Raw genomic sequence first — 20890 nt, 5'->3', positions numbered from 1 at the left:
GGGCCAAACACATGCAGAGCAGGTTAGAGAAAATGAAAACAGTGGAATTCAAAAGACAAAAAAAACGTAGACGTGAAACACATGCAGAGCAAGATACAGAATATGAAAGCAGAAAAAAACGAAAGTCAGAACAAAGAAAGTAAACATCACATTAGCATAAACAAAGAGAAATTATTACTCGGAGAAATAACGAAAAGGCAAATAGAGATCGAATATGTGAACATAGGTGATACTCGTATGTCAGAAGTATATAAATATTGTATGGCTTTGAAGTTTAAGTCAGAGAATTTTAAAAATGGGTTTACCTCACATGCATTTATTGGTTACTTTGCAAAACAAAATAACTGCTGATGATGTAGATGATTTTGTCTGTGCTGAAATTCCAAGCAGAGAAACCTATTCTGAATTATGGAACAAAGTCATTAAACACAGGTCTCATGGACCTCATTTAAAAGATCCAGCATATTGGGACTCAAAAGATTCCAAATATTGTTTTTACCGAAGTTCTGAAATAAAAGTGAAACTAATGAAATAGCAACAATTCAAAGAAAAAAAAAATCGCATAAGTGTGTATCCAGAAAACCAAACATGGGGGTTAGCGAGTGAAACGAGCAGGGGGTGAAGCCCCCTAGTATATTACATTATACGGATCATTTTTTAATGTCATTCAAATAATGTATATTGTTATTAAACATGTGGACATGGTGGGCAGCATTAGCAATGAACTGGTGCCCCATTCAGGGATTGGTCCTGCCGCGCTTTGTATGTATCCTGGGACTGGCGTAACCCTGGAAGGATAGATGAATGGAATAATTAAACATGTACTACAAATATAATAAATTTTCCTTAAAAGTACTGAAGAATCAGCTTCGGGGTTTAGTAGTGTGTGTTTGAAAGAGACAGTACTGCTGCAATAAATTATTTCATCGAGGGTTGCGTAAGCATTTTGCAGGAGGTAGGAACAATCTCTCGCTACCATTGCGCCACTGTGTTTAATACATACTTTAATTAATTTAATCATAAAAATGATATCAAGTATACATCTTAGTATTTAAATTGTTCAGAGAGCTGTAATATCATGAATGTAATGAATGTACAGTAATGTATTCTGTGTGCTGTCGGTGTAAAAGAAAGCCCGTTTAAAAAGCATGTAGTGATTCTCACACATAGACCACATAGAAAAACACATAGAATACGAAGCATTTAATGTGCTACTTTAGCTATGATGGGATTTAGGAAAAGAAAATCCGAGCACATTTCTCCAGTTTTGATGTCACTACACTGGTTACCTGTGTCATTCAGAATTAACTTTAAAATACTGCTTATGGTTTACAAAGCCTTAAATAATCTCGCTCCTTCTTATATATTGGAGTGTCTGACATCTTATATTCCAAATCGTAACATTAGATCTTCAAATGAGTGTCTGCTTAGAATTTCAAGAGCTAAACTTAGAAGAAGTGGTGAGGCGGCCTTCTGCTGTTATGCACCAAAAATCTGGAATAGCCTGCCAATAGGAATACAGTGGAGCACTTTAAAAAAACTGCTAAAAACACATTACTTTAACATGGCTTTCTCATAACTTCATTTTAATTTAATCCTGATGCTCTGCATATTCAATTAATTATCATTACTATTCATGGTGGCTCCAAAATCCGTACTAACCCCTACTCTCTCTTCTGTTCTTTTTCTGGTTTTCTGTGGTGGCGACCTGCGCCACCACCACCTAATCAAAGCACCATGGTGTCCCTACATTGATGGATTAAAGGCAAGAAGTCCACGTGACCGTCATCATCAAGTCCTTCCATGAGAACCCTGACTACAATGAGGACTGATCATTTATTCTAGGTAGAATGTCTAGAGGGGGCTGGGCAGTCTCATGGCCTGGAACTCCTGCAGATTTTATTTTTTCTTCAGCCGTCTTTAGTTTTTTTTTGTTTTTTCTGTCCTTCCTGGCCATCGGACCTTACTTTTATTCTATGTTAATTAGTGTTCTCTGATTTTAATTCTTACTTTGACTTTTTTCTCTTTCTCCATCATGTAAAGCACTTTGAGCTACATTATTTGTATGAAAATGTGCTATATAAATAAATGGTTGTTGGATTTGAGAAACTAGTTAATTAAAATATTTTAACATTAAGTTTATGACGTTTTACTTTAATGACAAAATAAACTACATGATTAAAGTGGAAATGTTGAGATTCAAGTTGACATTTTGAGCTTTTTTATCCACTGTGTCCCTATTTTTTTTCTTTTCTCTGTACCCTAATAAGCTTCCATATGACACTCAGATGGAGAATGACTCACCTTTTTATGGCGACTTAGATATCTGACCACTTCTTTTTTATTTTGGGGACTGTGCAATTTTCTGAACTTGAACTTTCGATCAACTTCATTTTGTTGTTTATGCCACTGCTTACACCAACAAATAGTATGTTTTTCCTTGCCTCCACTTGGCATTCACTGATATTCTTATTTTTTTCCCTGTGCTTTTGCCATTGTCTTTTCACAGAATGCTGAACTTAAATGAATATTTATATTGATTTGCATATTTCAAGAGGTGTAATTCTGGGAGGAGTCTGGGAGGGGCAGCAGGCTCGTTCATGAGCGTTAAATTTCACGCAGACTGGGATTTATGTAGCGGAAGTGCGTGAAAGTTGGCTTAAACACAGTTTTCTACATCTGATTTTTTTTGTGTGTGTGCACATTTAGACTTTTGTCCGTATGCCATGTTTTAGTGTGAATTCTACGCACAGTGTTATGCATGAATCCCCAGCTTCTTTTAGAAGAGAGCAATGGAAAGATGATTCAATAAAGTTTTCCAAGAATGCAGTTGTTGTGATCAATGGACAGCACACTAAATATCCCAGCCACCAGGGCTGCATTCAACAACTTTTTATATTTCATAGCTGAACATGTGGATGAGCTAAGGTCATTGCTGCTAGCCTTTCAGTGGCAGGTTTGCAAACTAGCTCACACCATTCTCCTAGTCATCCATTTGGGAGCTGAGAAGACACTCAAATCAAATGCATTAAGCTCATATTTTATTGGCCAGGAATTAATGAGGAGGTTTGCTGCTTTTGTACTTCATATCCAGATTGCCAATAATGGCAGATTCCTCAGAAGGATTGTACTCCTTTTGTCCCTGTGCCGGTTATTGACATTTCATTTGAGCGCATAGGGGTTGATATAGTAGAACCACTCGAACCCTCAGCCTGAAGACATTAATACATCCTCATTTTGGTGGACAATGAAACGTGATATCCTAAGACTGTTCCCTTGAGAGTCTTCAATCTGTTTGAAAAATTTCAATCTGGTTTCCGAACTTCTCACAGTACAGTGACAACCCTGACCTCACCAATGACCTCCTGATGGCTGCTGGCCAGGGCTCTCCATCACTCCAGCTGCATTTGATATGGTTGATCATAATATTCTCCTTCATCGTCTTTACTATATGATTGGACTTTCTGGCATTGCTTTTGAGTGGTTCGAGTCCTATCTTACAGATAGGGCTGAGTATGTGGCCCTGGGGGATGCTAAATCTCGTACCTACACTGTCACCTGTGGGGTCCCACAAGGATCACTCCTTGGGCTGACCCTTTTTAATATCTATATGCTACCCCGGGTCACATTATCTGCAAGCATGGAATTTCATTCCACTGTTATGCCGATGATATGCAGCTCTATGTGAGACTAGATTCGACTTCTCTTATACCTCCATCAACTCTTTTCTCTTGCTTGGATGAGACTGAGGCCTGGATGTCCAAGAACTTCCTCAAGATGAACAGCACTAAAACTGAAGCTCTTTTAATTGGCACCCCCCATCAACTTCGTTCCTCTGTAAATTGTATTTCCTTTTCTGACCATACTATTACCCTCTCCCCTTCTGTTATAAATGTGGGTGTCAAGTTAGACTCCCATCTGTCATTTGAGGCACGTGTCCATCACCTTTGTAAAATTGCATTCTTTCATCTCCGAACCATAGCCAAACTCCGTCCCTACCTCTCCCTCTGTGATGCTGAAAAACTGTTTCATGCCTTTATTTCATCCAGGCTGGATTATTGTAATGCACTCCTCATCGGGATCCCCAGCAAAAGCCTTCAAAAGCTCCAACAAATTTAAAATAGTGCTGCAGGAATCCTGATGAGGGTGCGGAAATATGAACACATTTCACCAATCCTTCAGTCACTTCATTGGCTCCCTATTCACCTCCATATCGAATACAAAGTCTGTCTGCTCACTCACCAGTGTATCCATGGAAATGCTTCACAATATCTGAAGGAACTCCTTATACTACAATCCACTGCAAGAAACGTCCGTTTTGCAAATACCCACCACCTTCGCCCCCCTGTGACCAAACTTCATACAATGAGTGACCAATCCTTTGCAGCTGCTGCTCCACAGCTCTGTAATAGCCTACCAGAGAACCTGAGAATACAGCAGATTGTGGGCTGTTTTAAAAAACAGCTAAAGACTTTTCTATTTAGGAAAGCTTATTAATAAGAATTTTATAATTATCTCTGTTTGCTTTATCTTGCCTTGCCTTTGTTTAAACTTTTTATGTAGCACTCTGAGATTTACTACTAATGTAAAGAGCCCTATAAATAAAATGTATTATTATTATTATTATTAGTTAATTCCAAAAACACCTCACAGGAATTGGTGGGGGTCTTTATGAATGTTGGTATCCCTAAGGACATCTTAACAGACCAAGGGATAGCCTTCATTTCTGAGACATTCAAGGAGGTTGCCGGATTATTCAGAATTAAGCACCTAAAAACTTTAGCATACCAAACACAATCTGACGGTTTAGCTGAGCAGTACAATCGGATTCTCAAGCAGATGCTACACAGATTGTCGGCGAAGATGGGAAGAGCTGGGATCAGTTACTCTCCCTTGTGCCATTTTCTTACCAGAAAGTGTTACAATTCTCCAGAGATGGATGGCAATATTGGACAAACTAAAGGAATGCTGGGAGGAAGAAGCACGTCCTTCCACAAATATTTTGAAATATATTGCACAATTATACAATAAATTCTAAAGAAAATATGAAGAAGGTGCAATCAGTATAGGCCCACTGTTACGACTGTGGCATGAGCCTCTGCAAATTTGTGTCATATTTCTCATTTTTACTTCTCATTGCTGGCACATTGAAAAGGCCCACACCAAATAAAGGAGAGAAAAAGGCTAGTCAACAATTTGGTGAAACAACCAAATTGCAGGCCAACCGACCATCAATCTACTGAAACAATGGAAGGAAGGGGAACCTGATCTCTACTCTGGTCAGCACCATTCTTTCTATTCTCAAGGAGCATCCCTTAATTTTGGTCCTGAGTTGACTGCTAAACAATGATAAGAGCTTGAAGCACCCATTGTCCTTCCCAGAAATAGTGATGACCTGAAAGGACCTCTCTGATCACATACAATATCATAACAGATCCTGCTGTAATAGTAGTCCAAGAATGCCCATACAGACATCCGGAAGGATCAGGAGTCCATACCTTCTTCTCTTCTCCCTCTGCAGAACAGAAGATTGACAGCCAATCCATTGGCGCCCTTTTAACCCATGTTCTCAGTTTAAGATTGAACTCCGGTCTGAAAACACAACTCTGCAATTATTCCATGCTTTTCTTGTGCTTATGTTTTCAATTATACAAGGTCGCCAAGGTTGTGACCCAACTCTATCTTTGTTTGTCATACAGAATCTTTTACTATGTATAAATATAGGACTGCTACTTTTAATGCTAGGTTTTTCTATAATGTTCACTAATTTTACAAAGTATCTGCATTAATACTTATTTACAATAATAGTAATAATTACTCCAGTTATAATTATAATTTAAATTACCAAGTAGTGCTGGACGGTATACCGGTTCATACCAAAAAACGTTTTTTATTTTTGTTATGATATGGATTTTTCTTATATCGGAACACCGGTTTAAAATGCCTAAACAACGTTCGGAACGTGGTGCAGTGGGAAACTATTTAAGGGGGGACCTTTTTCACTGCTGCACCGCTAAACAGCAATGCAACAGAGTACATGCGTTAGTGTAGGTATTGAGCAGTGAAAATGGACAGAGAACATTCCTAAACGGAAGCTGTAGCAGATGATAAAGTTGAACATTATGACACAGAAGAACTTTTGATGAAAAAAGGTGCCATGTCTGTTGTCTGAAGATACTTTGGTTTTAAAAGTTCGGATGCGGACCATTAAGTTCAAATGTGTGAATACTGTTTCTGTACTACTGGATAATACTGCAAGCCAAGTTGTACTTGTTTTATTTTTTTTTCAATACTGTGTAATGTGCCTGGTTACTGTGTAATAGTGTGACGATTCCAGACTCCTTCTTCCCACATGGGGAATCAGTTGAACCAACACCGTTCATAGTTATGACTGAGATGAGCTGAGAAATCTCATTGAAGTCAGGGGATGGTGGAAAGTGCTCAAGTGCTTTTGTTAAAAACAGACAAAAGTAAAACCAAAAGTGTGCAGTGTTCAGAAAAATACAGTACCCAAATAAATAGCAATTCCATAAAACCAGGGAAACATGGGAATAACATCCATAATAAATAAATCTGTTAAAATAGAGTTTAAAATGCAGTCTTTCTCCTCGCCCGATCACAGCACATCACCTTCTGTCTCCAAGTGCTCACCTTTTACGGACGTTGCTGGCAGAGCCTTTGCAGCACAAACTGTTTTCTCCCAACTCCTGTCTTGGCTGCCGCCACACTGAACACCCAGACCGTCCGAGATCGGCACACCTCCCGTCTTCCTTCGCGCTCACTCAGACACTCCTCAGATCCATTGGGAGGTCTTACATTTCGTTCGCCCCACTCTACACGCTTAGTCAGTGGGATGAACCAGCCCCTAGATCACCTCAGCTTGTGCTCCCTCACGGAGCACCAGCTCATGCTGCCTTCACCTTCTTGGTGTCTGGATCATCTCCCATGAATGCCTTTTCCCTTGTTTAACCTCCTTGAGTTCTATCTTTTCTTTTTTGTTTCCCCCTATCCTGCCGGCCCATAAATATACATCTCCGTCGGTGCAGCACCTTATTCACATGCCACAATAAGCCGATGAAGCTATAGAGAATGATTGGGTGCGACTCACCCTAATCATCTCATTGGTCGTGCAATTGCTCCCAAGGAGACGGACACGGTGAACTGGATTTAAAAACAGACCTTTTTTTGTTTTATTTAAGCCGCAGACCCACTATACCACAAATAGCACTATAAATGCAAGTTGCAGTTTTATTATTTATGTATATAGCTTAGCTTGAAGCAAGGTCCATATTAATGCAATTTGCTTTAATGACAGTTCAGTTGGTAAAGATGTCATCACCAAGTTGCACTTATTTTATTTTATTTTGGTGAATACTGTGTAAGGTACCTGGGCTTGAAGTTTTGAAGTAATAGTATTATTACAGGAAGTTGCACTATTATTTATTTTATTGTTATTATTTATTAGTTAAATATTATGCAGTTTAATGATGGTAAAGTTGTTTAAAAAGTCACTTTAATGTGTCAGTGGACAGATATTGTTAACATTAACAGAAAGTGTAGTTGGTTTACAAAAAATATTTACTCTTTATTCCTTTTCTAAGACATGTTCAGTGCAATACAACTTTTGACAAGCACCTCTGGATGTTTTAGTCTAAAATCTAGTCTGAAATAGGATAAAGAACATGCTTGCTGTTAGGGAAACAGTACTAAAACTAAAGTTAATCTACAACTTGCACCTCAAGAAAATAAAGAAACAAGGATGTTCACTGTAAAGACAGCCTCTGAGAATCTAAAGGTAGAATGTAAGACATTAAGCCCAAACATTGCATAAAAATAATAGTACATAAAATATAACATCGAAAGTGTAATACAGTTAATGGGAATTTGATGGTTGTATTGGGTGTTCGTAAGTTAGTGTCTGTACCTCCCACAACACCTAATCAAATTTTGCCACCCTTGGCAACCTACTAGTTCACCTAAGTCAGCCCTGGGCATAATAGTTATTTACATGTAAGAAACATTATCATTAATGTTTTCACCAAAAAGACAATTCATAGGTCCATAATAGACATTTTTTTTAATAAATGTGTTCTTACTGTAATAATAATACTAATAATAATGAATTTTATTTATAGGGCACTTTACATTAGCAGTAAATCTCAAAGTGCTACATAAAAAGTTTAAACAAAAGCAAAGCAAGATAAAAACAGAGATAAAACAACAATATTTACAGCATTCTTGTTAATAAGCTTTCCTATATAGAAAAGTCTTTAGCAGTATTTTTAAAACAGCCCACAGCCTGCTGTGTTCTTAAGCTCTCTGGTAGGGCATTCCAGAGCCATGGAGCAGTGGCTGCAAAGGCTCGGTCACCTATTGTATGAAGTTTGGTCACAGGGGGGAGAAGGCGGTAGTTATTTGCAAAACGGAGATTTCTTGCAGTGGTTTGTAGTATAAGGAGTTCCTTCAGATATTGTGGAGCATTTCCATGGATGTACTGGTGAGTAAACAAACAGAGTTTGTATTCGATATGGAGGTGGATAGGGAGCCAATGAAGTGACCAAAGGATTGGTGAAATGTGTTCATATTTCCGCACCCTCATCATGACTCTTGCAGCACTATTTTGAATTTGTTGGAGCTTTTGAAAGCTCTTGCTGAGGATCCTGATAAGGAATGCATTACAATAATCCAGCAAGGATGAAACAAAGGCTTGAACCAGCTTTTCAGCATCACAGAGGGAAAAGTAGGGATGAAGTTTGGCTATGTTTCAGAGATGAAGGAAAGCAATTTACACAAATGTGATGGACATGTATGTCAAATGACAGATGGGAGTCTAACTTGACACCCAGATTTGTAACAAAAGGGGAGAGGGTAATGGTACGGTCAGAAAAGGAAATACAATTTACAGAGGAAGGAAGTTGATGGGGGGTACCAATTAAAAGAGCTTCAGTTTTAGTGCTGTTCAGCTTGAAGAAGTTCTTGGACATCCAGACCTCAATCTCATCCAAGCAGGAGGATAGGGTTGATGGAGGTGTAAGAGAAGTCGAATCCAGTCTCACATTGAAACGGTGTATCATCGGCATAGCAATGGAATGAAACTCCATGCTTTCGGATGATGTGACCCAGGGGTAGCATATAGATATTAAAAAGGGTCAGCCCAAAGAGGGATTCTTGTGGGACCCCATGGGTGACAGTGTGGGTATGAGATTTAGCATCCCCCAAGGCCACATACTCAGCCCTATCTGTAAGATAGGACTCAAACCACTCCAAAGCAATGCCAGAAAGTCCAATTATATAGTGAAGATGATGAAGGAGAATAGATAGATAGATAGATAGAGTGATGGAGAGCCCTGGTCAGCAGCCATCAGGAGGTCATTGGTGACTTTGACTAGGGCTGTCTCTGTACTGTGAGAAGTTCGGAAACCAGATTGAAATTTTTCAAACAGATTGAATTTTTTGAGGTGAACCTGAAGCTGAACCAAAACAACCTTTTCCAAAACCTTAGACAAAATGGAAGGTTGGACATCGAACGATAGTTTGCTATCACTTCAGGATCCAAAGAGGATTTTTTTAAATGAGGTCTAATTTTTGTGGTTTTCAAGGCCAGTGGGACTAAGCCACTCTGGAGAGAGTGATTAATGATATCAGCAATGAGAGGGCTTAAGTCTGATATATTAGCTTTTACCAGAGGAGTAGGAAAAGGGTCCAATGAACACGTTGAAGGCCTCATCCTCTGTATGATGTCCTCAACTCCTTTAACTGTGGCACAGAGGAACTGGGAAAGGCAGCCCATTGGTTTTGGTGTAGCAATGGAGGGCTGGAGACAGACAATCAGGAGTGGATGATGTCTACCTTAGAGGTGAAATATTCAATAAAATTATTGCACTGCTCCTCTGTAAAATTATTACAGGCGTAGTTAATTATACCTAATTATAACTAAATTGTCAGATTATTCAACTTGGAATAAATTTTTGGAAAAAGATCACTGTCAAAAACAACGCATAATAATTTAAGTCAAATTTACATTTCACATGTGTCAATTATGCTTGTGCTTCAAAAAATTACGCTTGCTGCTAAAAAATACGCTTGCACTTCTGAAAGTTACACTTTCTTCTGAAAATTACGAGTACAATTCTAAGGCATGAACAAACTGTCAAAAATACGTCATTGGATGCACAAGACATTTGCTATCAAGGAGGAAACAATCAATTTTTGTTACTACGTAGGTAGAGTGCTGGAGTTATTTTTGACAGTGATCATACCTCATACTTAGCCCTCTTACAGTGGCTCCAAAGGGCAAAATGTTAAAAACAAAACTGTCACAATGAAATTAATCAAACAATGACAACATGCAATTAACAATAAAAAGTAAGAGCATGAAATTAACAAATTAACGATAGTGCATTTTAAACCTTTACATAATACCTTAGCCGAGCGTCCAGATGTTTTTTTATACGTGTATAGGAAAGTGAGGTGTTGTGGAAGGGTGCCAAGCTTCAGATTTCGGCAATCTTGGAAAGATTTGGGGTTAGGGTGGGAGGCACAGAATTATGACACAACCACCACAAAGCCCCCTTGGAGGATATAAATATACAGTAATCCCTCGCTATATCGCGCTTTGACTTTCGCGGTTTCACTCTATCGCGGATTTTAAATGTAAGCACATCTAAATATATATCACGGATTTTTCGCTGATTCGCCGCTTTCTGCGGACAATGGGTCTTTTAATTTAGGTTACATGCTTCCTCAGTTTGATTGCCCAGTTGATTTCATACAAGGGACGCTATTGGCGGATGGCTTAGAAGCTACCCAATCAGAGCATGTATTACATATTAACTAAAACTCCTCAATGCTATAAGATATGCTTCCCGCGTGGTGCTTGTTTTGTTTGCTTCTCTGTGTCTCTCATTCTCTCTGCCTGACGGAGGGGGTGTGAGCAGAGGGGGCTGTTTACACAGTGGCTGTTTGTCTAGAAGATAGGACGCTCCATCGCGGTGCTTCTGTATACTTAAACGCAGGTATTGATTTTTTGATTGTTTGCTTTTCTTAGCGAGCGCTCTCTCTGACATTATCTGCTCTTCACGGTGCTCCTTTGAAGATAAGATATGTTTGCATTCTTTTAATTGTGAGAAAGAACTGCCATCTCTGTCTTATAATGGAGCACAGTTTAAACGTTTGACTAAAGGGTGTTATTTCATGTCTAGAGGGCTCTAATAATGTTAACAGTGTGGGAGAGTTTATAAGGGCTTAAAATATACAAAAATAACCATACAAACACATGGTTTCTACTTCGCGGATTTTCACCTATCGCGGGGGGGTCTGGAACGCAACCCCCGCGATCGAGGAGGGATTACTGTATACAAAACAGACATAAAGATTGGCGGCTTTGCACAATTTTGTAGCGACCCGTGGTCGAGTCTTGAAGATTTTCAAGCCGATTTCGCCGTGCACCTCTTCCAAGCTGTCGGCTAGCGGACTGCCAGCATTAGGCACGCAGCTGTACCCAGCTCTTTAAGTACGAGCGCTCGTGTCCCATACACCGCACGACTACGAGCGCCTCGGCAGCACGCAGCTGTACCCAGCTTCTTAAGTAACGAGCACTCGTGTCCCATACACCGCACGACTCCGAGTGTCTCGGCATTAATTGCTTAGATGAAATCTTAGCAATGAATAACAGCTCTGTCCTGTTGTATCTCTTTATTCACAGATAGCCAGAAAGCAAAGCTCAAATTCATCCGCTTAACCACTGTCAAGGTCAACAACAAAACGACATTTCTTAACGGCGGTATCTATTTACATTTTACAACCCCGGACGACGATATCCCAACCCACCCCACCGGGCTGCGCACAAACACATATAACATTTACAACAGGAAAGACAATTACGAACTTAGTTAATCTTTACACACAATAACTTTCACATAAATTTCCCATAAATTCCCCACAACTATTTTACATAATTTACCCACAAGGCGTCACTCCGCCAGTGCGGACTGCCGGGTTGCTACACAGCCCCCCCCAAGAGGGTTAGTGTCCCCACAACCCTAATTTTCACAAACAAAGTCTGATAAATGTCCTGGCCGGCGGCGGACACGTTTGGGGCTGCCTGACTCTTCATCACCCGTGCCAGGCTCAGTCCTGAGACTGTCAAGTTCTGTCTCGCACCGAGGGTGGATGTTGGAGAGTTGCTTTGGTTCTCAAGTCTTTCTGGTGCTGGGGCCAATGGGTGGTATGGTGCCAAACGGTCTTTATGCAGCACCACCCGCCTGCCCGTCCAGGCATTCGACTCGGAAAACCACGTCCAAATTGCATCCAAAATTTCTCCAGGTCCCTGCCAATGGTGCGTCAGTTTTGGGACAACCCCGTTTCCTCTGGGGCAAAACACCCACACTTTGTCCCCTTGCTTCAGGGTTGGACCATGCGCCGAAGTGTCATATGCCCGCTTCTGGCGGGCTCCAGCTCCCTCTAGGCCTCTCTGGCCAGTTGGTGTACAGTGTCCAGTCGCTCTTTCAATCGCCGGAGATAGTCCGCTTCGTGACCGCCAGCAAGCTCAGGCTCAGGGGTGAGCCAAACACCAAGTCCACCGGGCGCGATCTCCCTTCCGAACATCAGCCCCGCCGTGTGCACTGACTCGATTCCTGAACAGCCGCCCTATCGCCCACAAGACCAGAGGCAAATGTTGATCCCAGTCTCTCTGGTGTTGACTAGTGAGGATCGCAAGTTGGGCGCCAAGGTGCGGTTAAACCGCTCTACCAGTCCATCGCTTGCGGGTGAAGGGGTGGTCCGGTCTTCTTCACCCCATCCGCTGACACACCTCTTTAAACAACCGCTCTCAAAGTTCCGCCCTGGTCGCTGTGCAGTTCATTCGCACCCAATCGAGTGAACATTTCGTCCAGCAGTTTTGAGCGGCTGTGGAGGCACTTTGATCTGAATGGCGTATGCCTCCGCCATTTGGTAAAATAGTCCATCGCCACTAAAACAAAACGATTTCCGCCTCTGTGGTAGGGAAAGGACCCAGCACATCTACCCCAATCCTCTCCATGGGAGCCCCGACGAGATACTGTTGTAGTGGCGCTGAGAGCGCTGACCAGGTCCTTTCTGCGCCGCAAACGCCACAGCAGTGGACGTGCATCTCCGCATCTTGTCGACATCCGGCCAATAGAATCGCTGCCGCAGCCGACGACTGTCTTTGCATTTCCAAAGTGCCCAGATCCAGCTGCTCCATGAACCCAACGGAGGACCGTTGTGCGTAAAGCCATGGGAACCAGAAGTTGCAAATGGTCAGTACCCCTCTTGGTGCCTGCCATCTTCGTAGATCACACCATCGTGCAACTCCAGGCTGCCCCACTGCGAATGTAACAACTTGAGTTCCGCCCTTGGGAAGATACGGTTTGCCAATCGGGCATTCCTGGGTCTCCAGCCAGCCCCTTACCTCCTTCAGCACTTGGTCGCCTGCTTGTAGTTGCCTTAACTGGTCGATGGTGAATGGTTCCTCTGCTCCATCCGTTCTTCTAGTCCGCTGCTGATGATGATGGTCCCATACCCCTTTCCTCTTGCCGGCTGCAATATCGACAGTCGTCGAGGACGATGGTCGCCTGGAGAGGGCATCAGCATTTGCATGCTGCCGCCCTGGTCGTGTTGCACCTCAAATCATACTCCTGAAGTATTTCTATCCACCTTGCCACCTGGCCCTCAGGTTGCCGGAAGTTTAACAGCCATGTAAGGCTAGCATGGTCAGTTCGAATCGTGAACTTAGTGCCCAAAAGGTAAGGCTTGAAGTGTCGCACTGCCAAGATCACTGCCAATAGTTCCCCCGGGTAACACAGTAGTTTTTCTCCGCCGACTGAGGCTGCAACTATAGTAGGCCACCACTCTTTCTCCGGTCTCCCCTTTGGGAGAGTACTGCGCCGACCCCACATTACTGGCGTCCGTGTCCAATATAAAGGGTTGGTTGGGGTCAGGGTATGCCAGGACAGGTGCACTGGTAAGAGCAGCTTTGAGTTGTTGGAAGGCATCGGCGCAGTCCTCCGCCCACTCGAACTGTTGGCCCTTACTCGTTAGCTGGTGCAAGGGGTTAGCAATAGTTGCAAAGTTTTTCACGAATCTTCGTAGTATGAGGCTAAGCCCAGAAAGCTCCGCAGCTCGGTGACGTTGGCTGGTGGGGCCAGTTGCTCACGGCAGTCACCTTTGTTGGGTCGGTAGCCACTCCACTCGCTAACCACATGTCCCAGAAACTGAGTCTGTTGGGAGAGGAGGTTACATTTTGCGGGTTCAACCGCAACCCGGCGCTACTAATGGCCGCCAAGACTTCCCGTAAGTTGTGGATAGCCTGATCAAAGTCTCTGGCATGGATTAACAAATCGTCCAGATAGACCACACACCGGGTTCGGGGAATGTCTTTCAGCACCCTCTCCATCAGTCTTTCAAAAGTGGCCGGTGCGTTACACAGCCCAAACGGCATCACTTTGAATTGCCACAACCCTTGCCCTATGGTGAATGCGGTTTTGTGTCGGTCCTCTGGTGCTAGTTCCACTTGCCAATACCCACTGCGCAAGTCCAAGGTGCTGAACCAGCAGGATCCAGTCACATAATCCAGTGCATCATCGATGCGTGGCAGTGGGTACGAGTCTTTTCAAGTGACTTCGTTTAACCTTCGAAAGTCCACACAGGGCCAACCCCCGCTTTCTTCCGTACCATGACCATTGGTGCAGCCCAGGGGCTGTCCGAAGGCTCAATGACGCCGTTGGCTGCCATCTCACAAATCATTTCCTCGGCAGCTTGACGCTTCGCAAGAGGCAATCGGTGGGGGCGCAAACGAATGGGAGCGGCATGGCCAGTGTCTATGTGATGTTTCACTAAATTCGCTCTAGTACAGTCCTCCTCTCGAGCCGCAAAACGCCCACATAGTCTCTCAAAAGTTGCTGAAGTTGCTCCTGCTGTGTCGCGCTCAGATGTTCCCCACTTGACGGCCCAATTCCTCTACAGCGCGACGGTCTCAGCTGATGGGTGGTCGCGTGAGGAAGACCGCTGGGAAGCACTGGTCTGAGCTGCAACATTCTCCTGAGGATCCCCTTGAGCCTCTGCATCTCCTGAGCAACGATCGGGAGCCGGTGAGCCGCAGGATTCAGGCAAATCCAAGCCAGCAGCCCTTCCAGGACGGTTCCGGCCGCTTGGAGCGGCACAGTCTCATTACTTAAGCAAAGGACGGCCCTAGAGACATCAACACATGCTCCCCAGTGGGCCAACAAGTCCAACCCGATAATGCACGGATCTTTTATATCTGCAAGCCAGAATTCGTGGTTGGTCTGGCTCGTCCCTACCATCACAGATAACAGTTTCTTTCCGGCATTACTGTCCGCTCACCCGTAACCGCGTAGTTCGCTATTTGTGGGGTCCAGCCCTGGGAAGAAGACCAGCTGTTTCGGTAACACTCCTTTTCTCAGCAAACAAATAGTGGACCCGTGTCCACTAAGGCACTGCATGGCCATCCATCAATAGTGCAGTCCAGGTATAGTCCAGTGGAAAATCCACAGCCCAACTTTGAAGCAGTCTTTGTTGAGGGGTGCTGAAAACGGAGCGAGGGCCCCTCACGGCCTCACCCGCTGTCGCTTCCCGCGGTGATGCTGTACGAGGTAACGGACTTGGGGCGGGCAATCCCTGGCAAAGTGTCCTGGCTCTCCACATCGAAAACAGCAGTCCACTCGTTGTCTCTGTCGGGGTGGATGTTGATTGGGCGCGCTGACCTCCATTACCTCAGACAGGTCCCCTTCCACCCTTCGTTCAACGGCTCTGGTTAATCGACTCGGTCGTGGTGTTCGTTTTGCCGGTGACTCCGCCTGTAGTATGTCTTCGACCCGCTCAGCCTCTCTCATTGCCTCGCTCAAATCTCGGGGTGATGATAGACAGACATGCTGGCGAAGACGTTCTGGTGTGAGGCCCCGCAGGAAAGCATGAAGTCCGAGTTCTTCCCTCACTGTTGTCGAGAAGGTAGGATAACCTTTTCGTGTCAATACCCTGACGCCAGCGCAAAGGCTCCTATACTCTCACCCTCATGCCGACGTCGGCTAGTCAGCTTGTCTCTGTTGCATTCTGCTGAAGTTCTTTGTCCAAAGCGACTGGTGAGAGCAGCTGTGAGAGCCTGAAGATCACGACACTCTTCTGATGTCAGATCAATGAGTACCTGTAGTGCGGGACCCTCCAAGGCAAGGGCCAAGTGTGTCGCAGCTTCTTCGCGGTTCCACTCATTGTGTATCGCGGCCAGGTCCACTTGTGCAAGGTAGGGCTCTAAGGGCGTCAATCCGTTGTATCGCGGCAGCTTAGCAGGTGACCGAGAAGAGGACCGGCCGACTGGTAACCTGGGGTATCGCGGTGGCTGCCGACGACCCACTCTGGCCGTGCTTGGACGATCGCAACACTGTCCGGGGAACACTGGCACCATCAGGTCGGTCTGCCTCTTTTTTCCGCACAGCTCCGCTGATCAGGCGTTTTAACGTAACGCTGTTCTCTAAGATGGCACGCTCTGTGACACCAATGTAGCGACCCGTGGTCGAGTCTTGAAGATTTTCAAGCCGATTTCGCCGTGCACCTCTTCCAAGCTGTCGGCTAGCGGATTGCCAGCATTAGGCACGCAGCTGTACCCAGCTCTTTAAGTACGAGCGCTCGTGTCCCATACACCGCACGACTACGAGCGTCTCGGCAGCACGCAGCTGTACCCAGCTTCTTAAGTAACGAGCACTCGTGTCCCATACACCGCACGACTCCGAGTGTCTCGGCATTAATTGCTTAGATGAAATCTTAGCAATGAATAACAGCTCTGTCCTGTTGTATCTCTTTATTCACAGATAGCCAGAAAGCAAAGCTCAAATTCATCCGCTTAACCACTGTCAAGGTCAACAACAAAACGACATTTCTTAACAGCGGCATCTATTTACATTTTTACAACCCCGGACGGCGATATCACAACACACCCCACCGGCTGCACAAACACATATAACATTTACAACAGGAAAGACAATTACGAACTTAGTTAATCTTTACACACAATAACTTTCACATAAATTTCCCATAAATTCCCCACAACTATTTTACATAATTTACCCACAAGGCGTCACTCCGCCAGTGCGGACTGCCGGGTTGCTACAATATAAACTTCTGAAGCAGCCTCCCAGTGAAGGCACTGCTTTTAAGTAAGTTTTTTTTTAACACTCGCGATTTTGCTATGGAAGCACTGAGTTGGATTAACAACTGAGTGCAAAGAATGTTACACCCTTATAATGGAGAAATATTTAGGACAAAAATAAATCAGCAAAATAAATAAAAGAACTGTGAAATATGACAATACATACATAATAACATTAAATACAGGAGATATCTTAAAATAGACAGGAAGTCCCACTCAAAGAATAGGAAATTTTGTATTTGAGATATCTCAAAATGCACAGGAACCTATTTGGAGATATCTCAAATTATATTTAAGATATCTTAAAATGCATTTCAGATATTTCAAAATGTACAGCATATCATTTCAAGATATCTTGAAATCTATTTGAGATATTATAAAATGCTCTTAGATATCTTAAAATAGATGCATTTTTAGATATCTGTAATTCATTTTGAGATAACTCTAAATGTTAATTTGGCTTGCCATACTATCCCAGAAGAATAAAGCTCTTTTCTTTTGTCTGTGCGAATTAAACATCACAAAATCTCACTAATCATATTACAATGTGCCAACTTTGCCAGTCAGTATGACCCATACAACCATGTTGGGACAAGAAAAGCTCAACTAAAATTTTAAAACGGCATCCATCTTGTCACAAAGTCCAGCCCCATTTAACCCTTTACAATTTAGCATTACAGTGAAACCTATTCATTGGATATGGCAAGTTTACCAGCTAATCTGATCGATGAAATCACTTTGGACCAGGCAAATCTCAACACAACATAAAAAAGGAATCTTGTCACAAAGCTATGAAAATAAGGGTGGCAAAATGCTGCACACCCCTCTATAGCACCTGTTAAACAGCATTAAAAATGGGAATGTGACAAATTAGCCAGTCAATTTGAGACAGGTAGTCACACTGGTCTGTGCAAAACTCAATTGAAATTTAACAAAGGCATCTGCATTTTCTCAAAACTAGTGTAGCCCAATGCCATCTAACCCACTGCAGTGCCCATTGAAAATCTAATTCCATTCACAAGATATAGAAATGTCCCAGCTTTTTGTGTCAATTAGACCCATGTACCCAACTCAGCTATAACAAAGGCATCTGTCTTGTCACAAAGCCGTGAAAATGGGGGCTGCCCAACATCATCTAATTCTTTACTGTGCCCATTAAACATCAGAGTACATTAAATATGTCTCATTAAATATGACAGTGTGCCAAGTTTGTCATTGAGCTGGGCAAAACTGAACTGTCATTTAACAAAGGCACCTGTCTCATCACAAAACTTTGAAAATTAAGTTGGTCCAATTTGATGTAACTCCTTTATATCTGATCAGATTTAAAATGTGGAAAGCTGGTTTCTTTTTTTCAAATAAAGGGCCCATTTTACTGATGCACGTTAATGTCTTTTTATGCTGCAGAATATTTTGCCTGGCTCTTAATATTGAATAAGTAAGTGTTCTGCACAGGTTACATAAATAAGAAACTGGCTGGAAGCAAAAAACTTCAGGCTCATGGGAAATGGTCATCTTTTCCCCGTATCTCCATGGGCTTTATGCCAAACCTCCCGGAGACTCACAGGTGAAGTAAATAAAGGGTTTAATCGCATACCCCCACATTGGAGTAGCATCACAGCCAGGGCTGATTGCCCACAGATGTTCACTAAATGCTGCTAGGGAAAACTCCAGTCCCCGAGACCTCCAGTTATAGTAGATCACAAACACTCAACACTGAGGCAGCAATTGAACTGACAACCAAAGCCTTAGCCCGTATATATGGAGTAGGATCACTGACAAAAATAACTCCATTGTTCCACCTTTGTGACACATACGTAGTAAGGAAAATCGATTGTTTCTTCTTCAATAGAGAATGCCTTGTATGTCCAGTGACGTATTTTTGACAGTTTGTTCATGTCTGAGAATTGTGCTCATAATTTTCAGAAGGAAGAGTAACTTTCAGAAGGAATCATAACTTTTAGGAGCACAAGCGTAATTGACATGTGTGAAATGTAAAATTTATTTAAATTACCACAAATTATTTTTGACAGCGATCTTTCTCCATAGAAATTGCACACACTTTTATCTAGTGCATGATAAATAATCAGATTTTTTAATGGAGATGTGAAAACAAAGGTGCAGCAACAATCGGAGGGACTTTCATTGTAAGTGGTCCATCCCTTTTGTTATTGCACTGGTGTTTCCTTTTTTACTTTTGGTTATTTTCCCACTTACATTTTTTTAGTAGCTTTGTGGCCTACTAAATTACAGTATTTTAAACAACCTTTCTAATTGTTTTTTTTTCATGTGAGGTGTTTGTGTGAAGGCAGGGCTTGGTCTGTTTGTACAACAGCAAAAGTTGAGTCTTTATGTTTATGTAATTATACTGTAAAATCTGTTTCCATCTGATACTGTGAAACATTTGATATGATTTAGTAAGATTGAAATAATGTTTCTGAATGCATACCCTGCACAGTACAATATGCACTAAGACAAATGCTTCTGATTATGACAACTCCCAAATAAGAACAACTCACTTGTTCACATCATTTGCATCTGCCCTCTGAGTGAAACCATAAACTCTCAACTTGTCATTATAAACACAATTAAAATGTGGCAAGTGTACAAAGCTGGGTGTGTATGGATTCTGGGGTGGGAAATGCAAACATGTTAGCACAAAGAAGATGGGCTGGCTCAGCTTTGGACAGGTTAAGTTATCTGCATACTTTAAGAAAAAAAATAAATTTGTAATGTTAATAATGTGGCTTACTTTTTAGTTTTCTTGTGAGATATTTGAGCCACTGGCGCACTGTAGAGTCACCCCTAAAGTATAAGTCTTTTCCCTGAAGACAGCTATTGATATCTTTGTCATTTTGAAAGCTTCTGCAGTTACAAAATGAAGGATACCAGTGGCTGGAATGGAAAAACCCACTCGGAACTGGTTGCAGAGTTCCCAGACAGCACTTTTCACTGGATAATAGGAGTTCATCTGCAATACAGAACACAACACATTTATTTATAAACGGTGTTTCATTTATAAACTTAAACAGGAAAAACTGAAACTCAGTGTGATTTTTAAATGCTGTACATTTTTGACAGGCATACTATTACCAGAAACAGGTTCTCTATTAACTTTGCTTAACTGCAGTGAATAATTATCTATCCCTATTCTTAATCTTGTTTATCTATTTTAAGGCCAAATGAAAGTACAGACAATAAAAAGAATAACTAAAAAAAAAAAAAATCATTTTCATATATTATTGCTCCCCCACAGAATAAAAGGTTCTTTAGTTATATCATTCAATCAAATTAATTCCTGCTAGACATCACACAAACACTTAATTAAATTTTAAATGCACAATAATTATGAGTAGTAGCACTGCGTTACACAGGACACATTTATGGGCCCTTGCAAGGCAATCCTTGGCCTCAACAGTTGTAGTAAACGGGAAACTTTTGTGGAGTTGAATGAAGGGGTTAAGTAAGAATTTACCTAAATAAAATAAACCAAACACTTTAAGCACTGATCAGTCTGAAGCACGGGTTAATTGCTAGACACACACAAATGCCCTACACCCTGCTAGGGTCCTGCTGCAGCTCCTATGATGTGTGTGTATTTATTACATTGAGCAATGTATAAGCTAGGTAATAGTCAGAAATAAGCAAAAAAGTTTAAAGCAGTTATGAGCTAAATGAGCTCAAATAAAATATAAGTCAAGACTGCTGCATGGT

At 42.3% G+C, this 20890-nt stretch overlaps 1 protein-coding gene across 1 annotated transcript in view; it reads right to left on the bottom strand.

Moving 5' to 3' along the window:
• The window catches only part of LOC120543053 (NXPE family member 4-like), a 177267-nt gene that overhangs the window by 10113 nt on the left and 146264 nt on the right, over nucleotides 1-20890 (bottom strand). Inside the window, exon 6 of the mRNA XM_039775896.1 lies at nucleotides 19929-20147. Coding sequence (XP_039631830.1) covers nucleotides 19929-20147 — 219 coding nt within the window. The remainder of the gene's footprint in view (nucleotides 1-19928; nucleotides 20148-20890) is intronic.

This window comes from Polypterus senegalus, chromosome 13 (genome assembly GCF_016835505.1).
Source record: "Polypterus senegalus isolate Bchr_013 chromosome 13, ASM1683550v1, whole genome shotgun sequence".
In the NCBI taxonomy this organism is placed as follows: domain Eukaryota; kingdom Metazoa; phylum Chordata; class Cladistia; order Polypteriformes; family Polypteridae; genus Polypterus; species Polypterus senegalus.
This window is presented reverse-complemented; position numbering and strand designations above follow the sequence as displayed.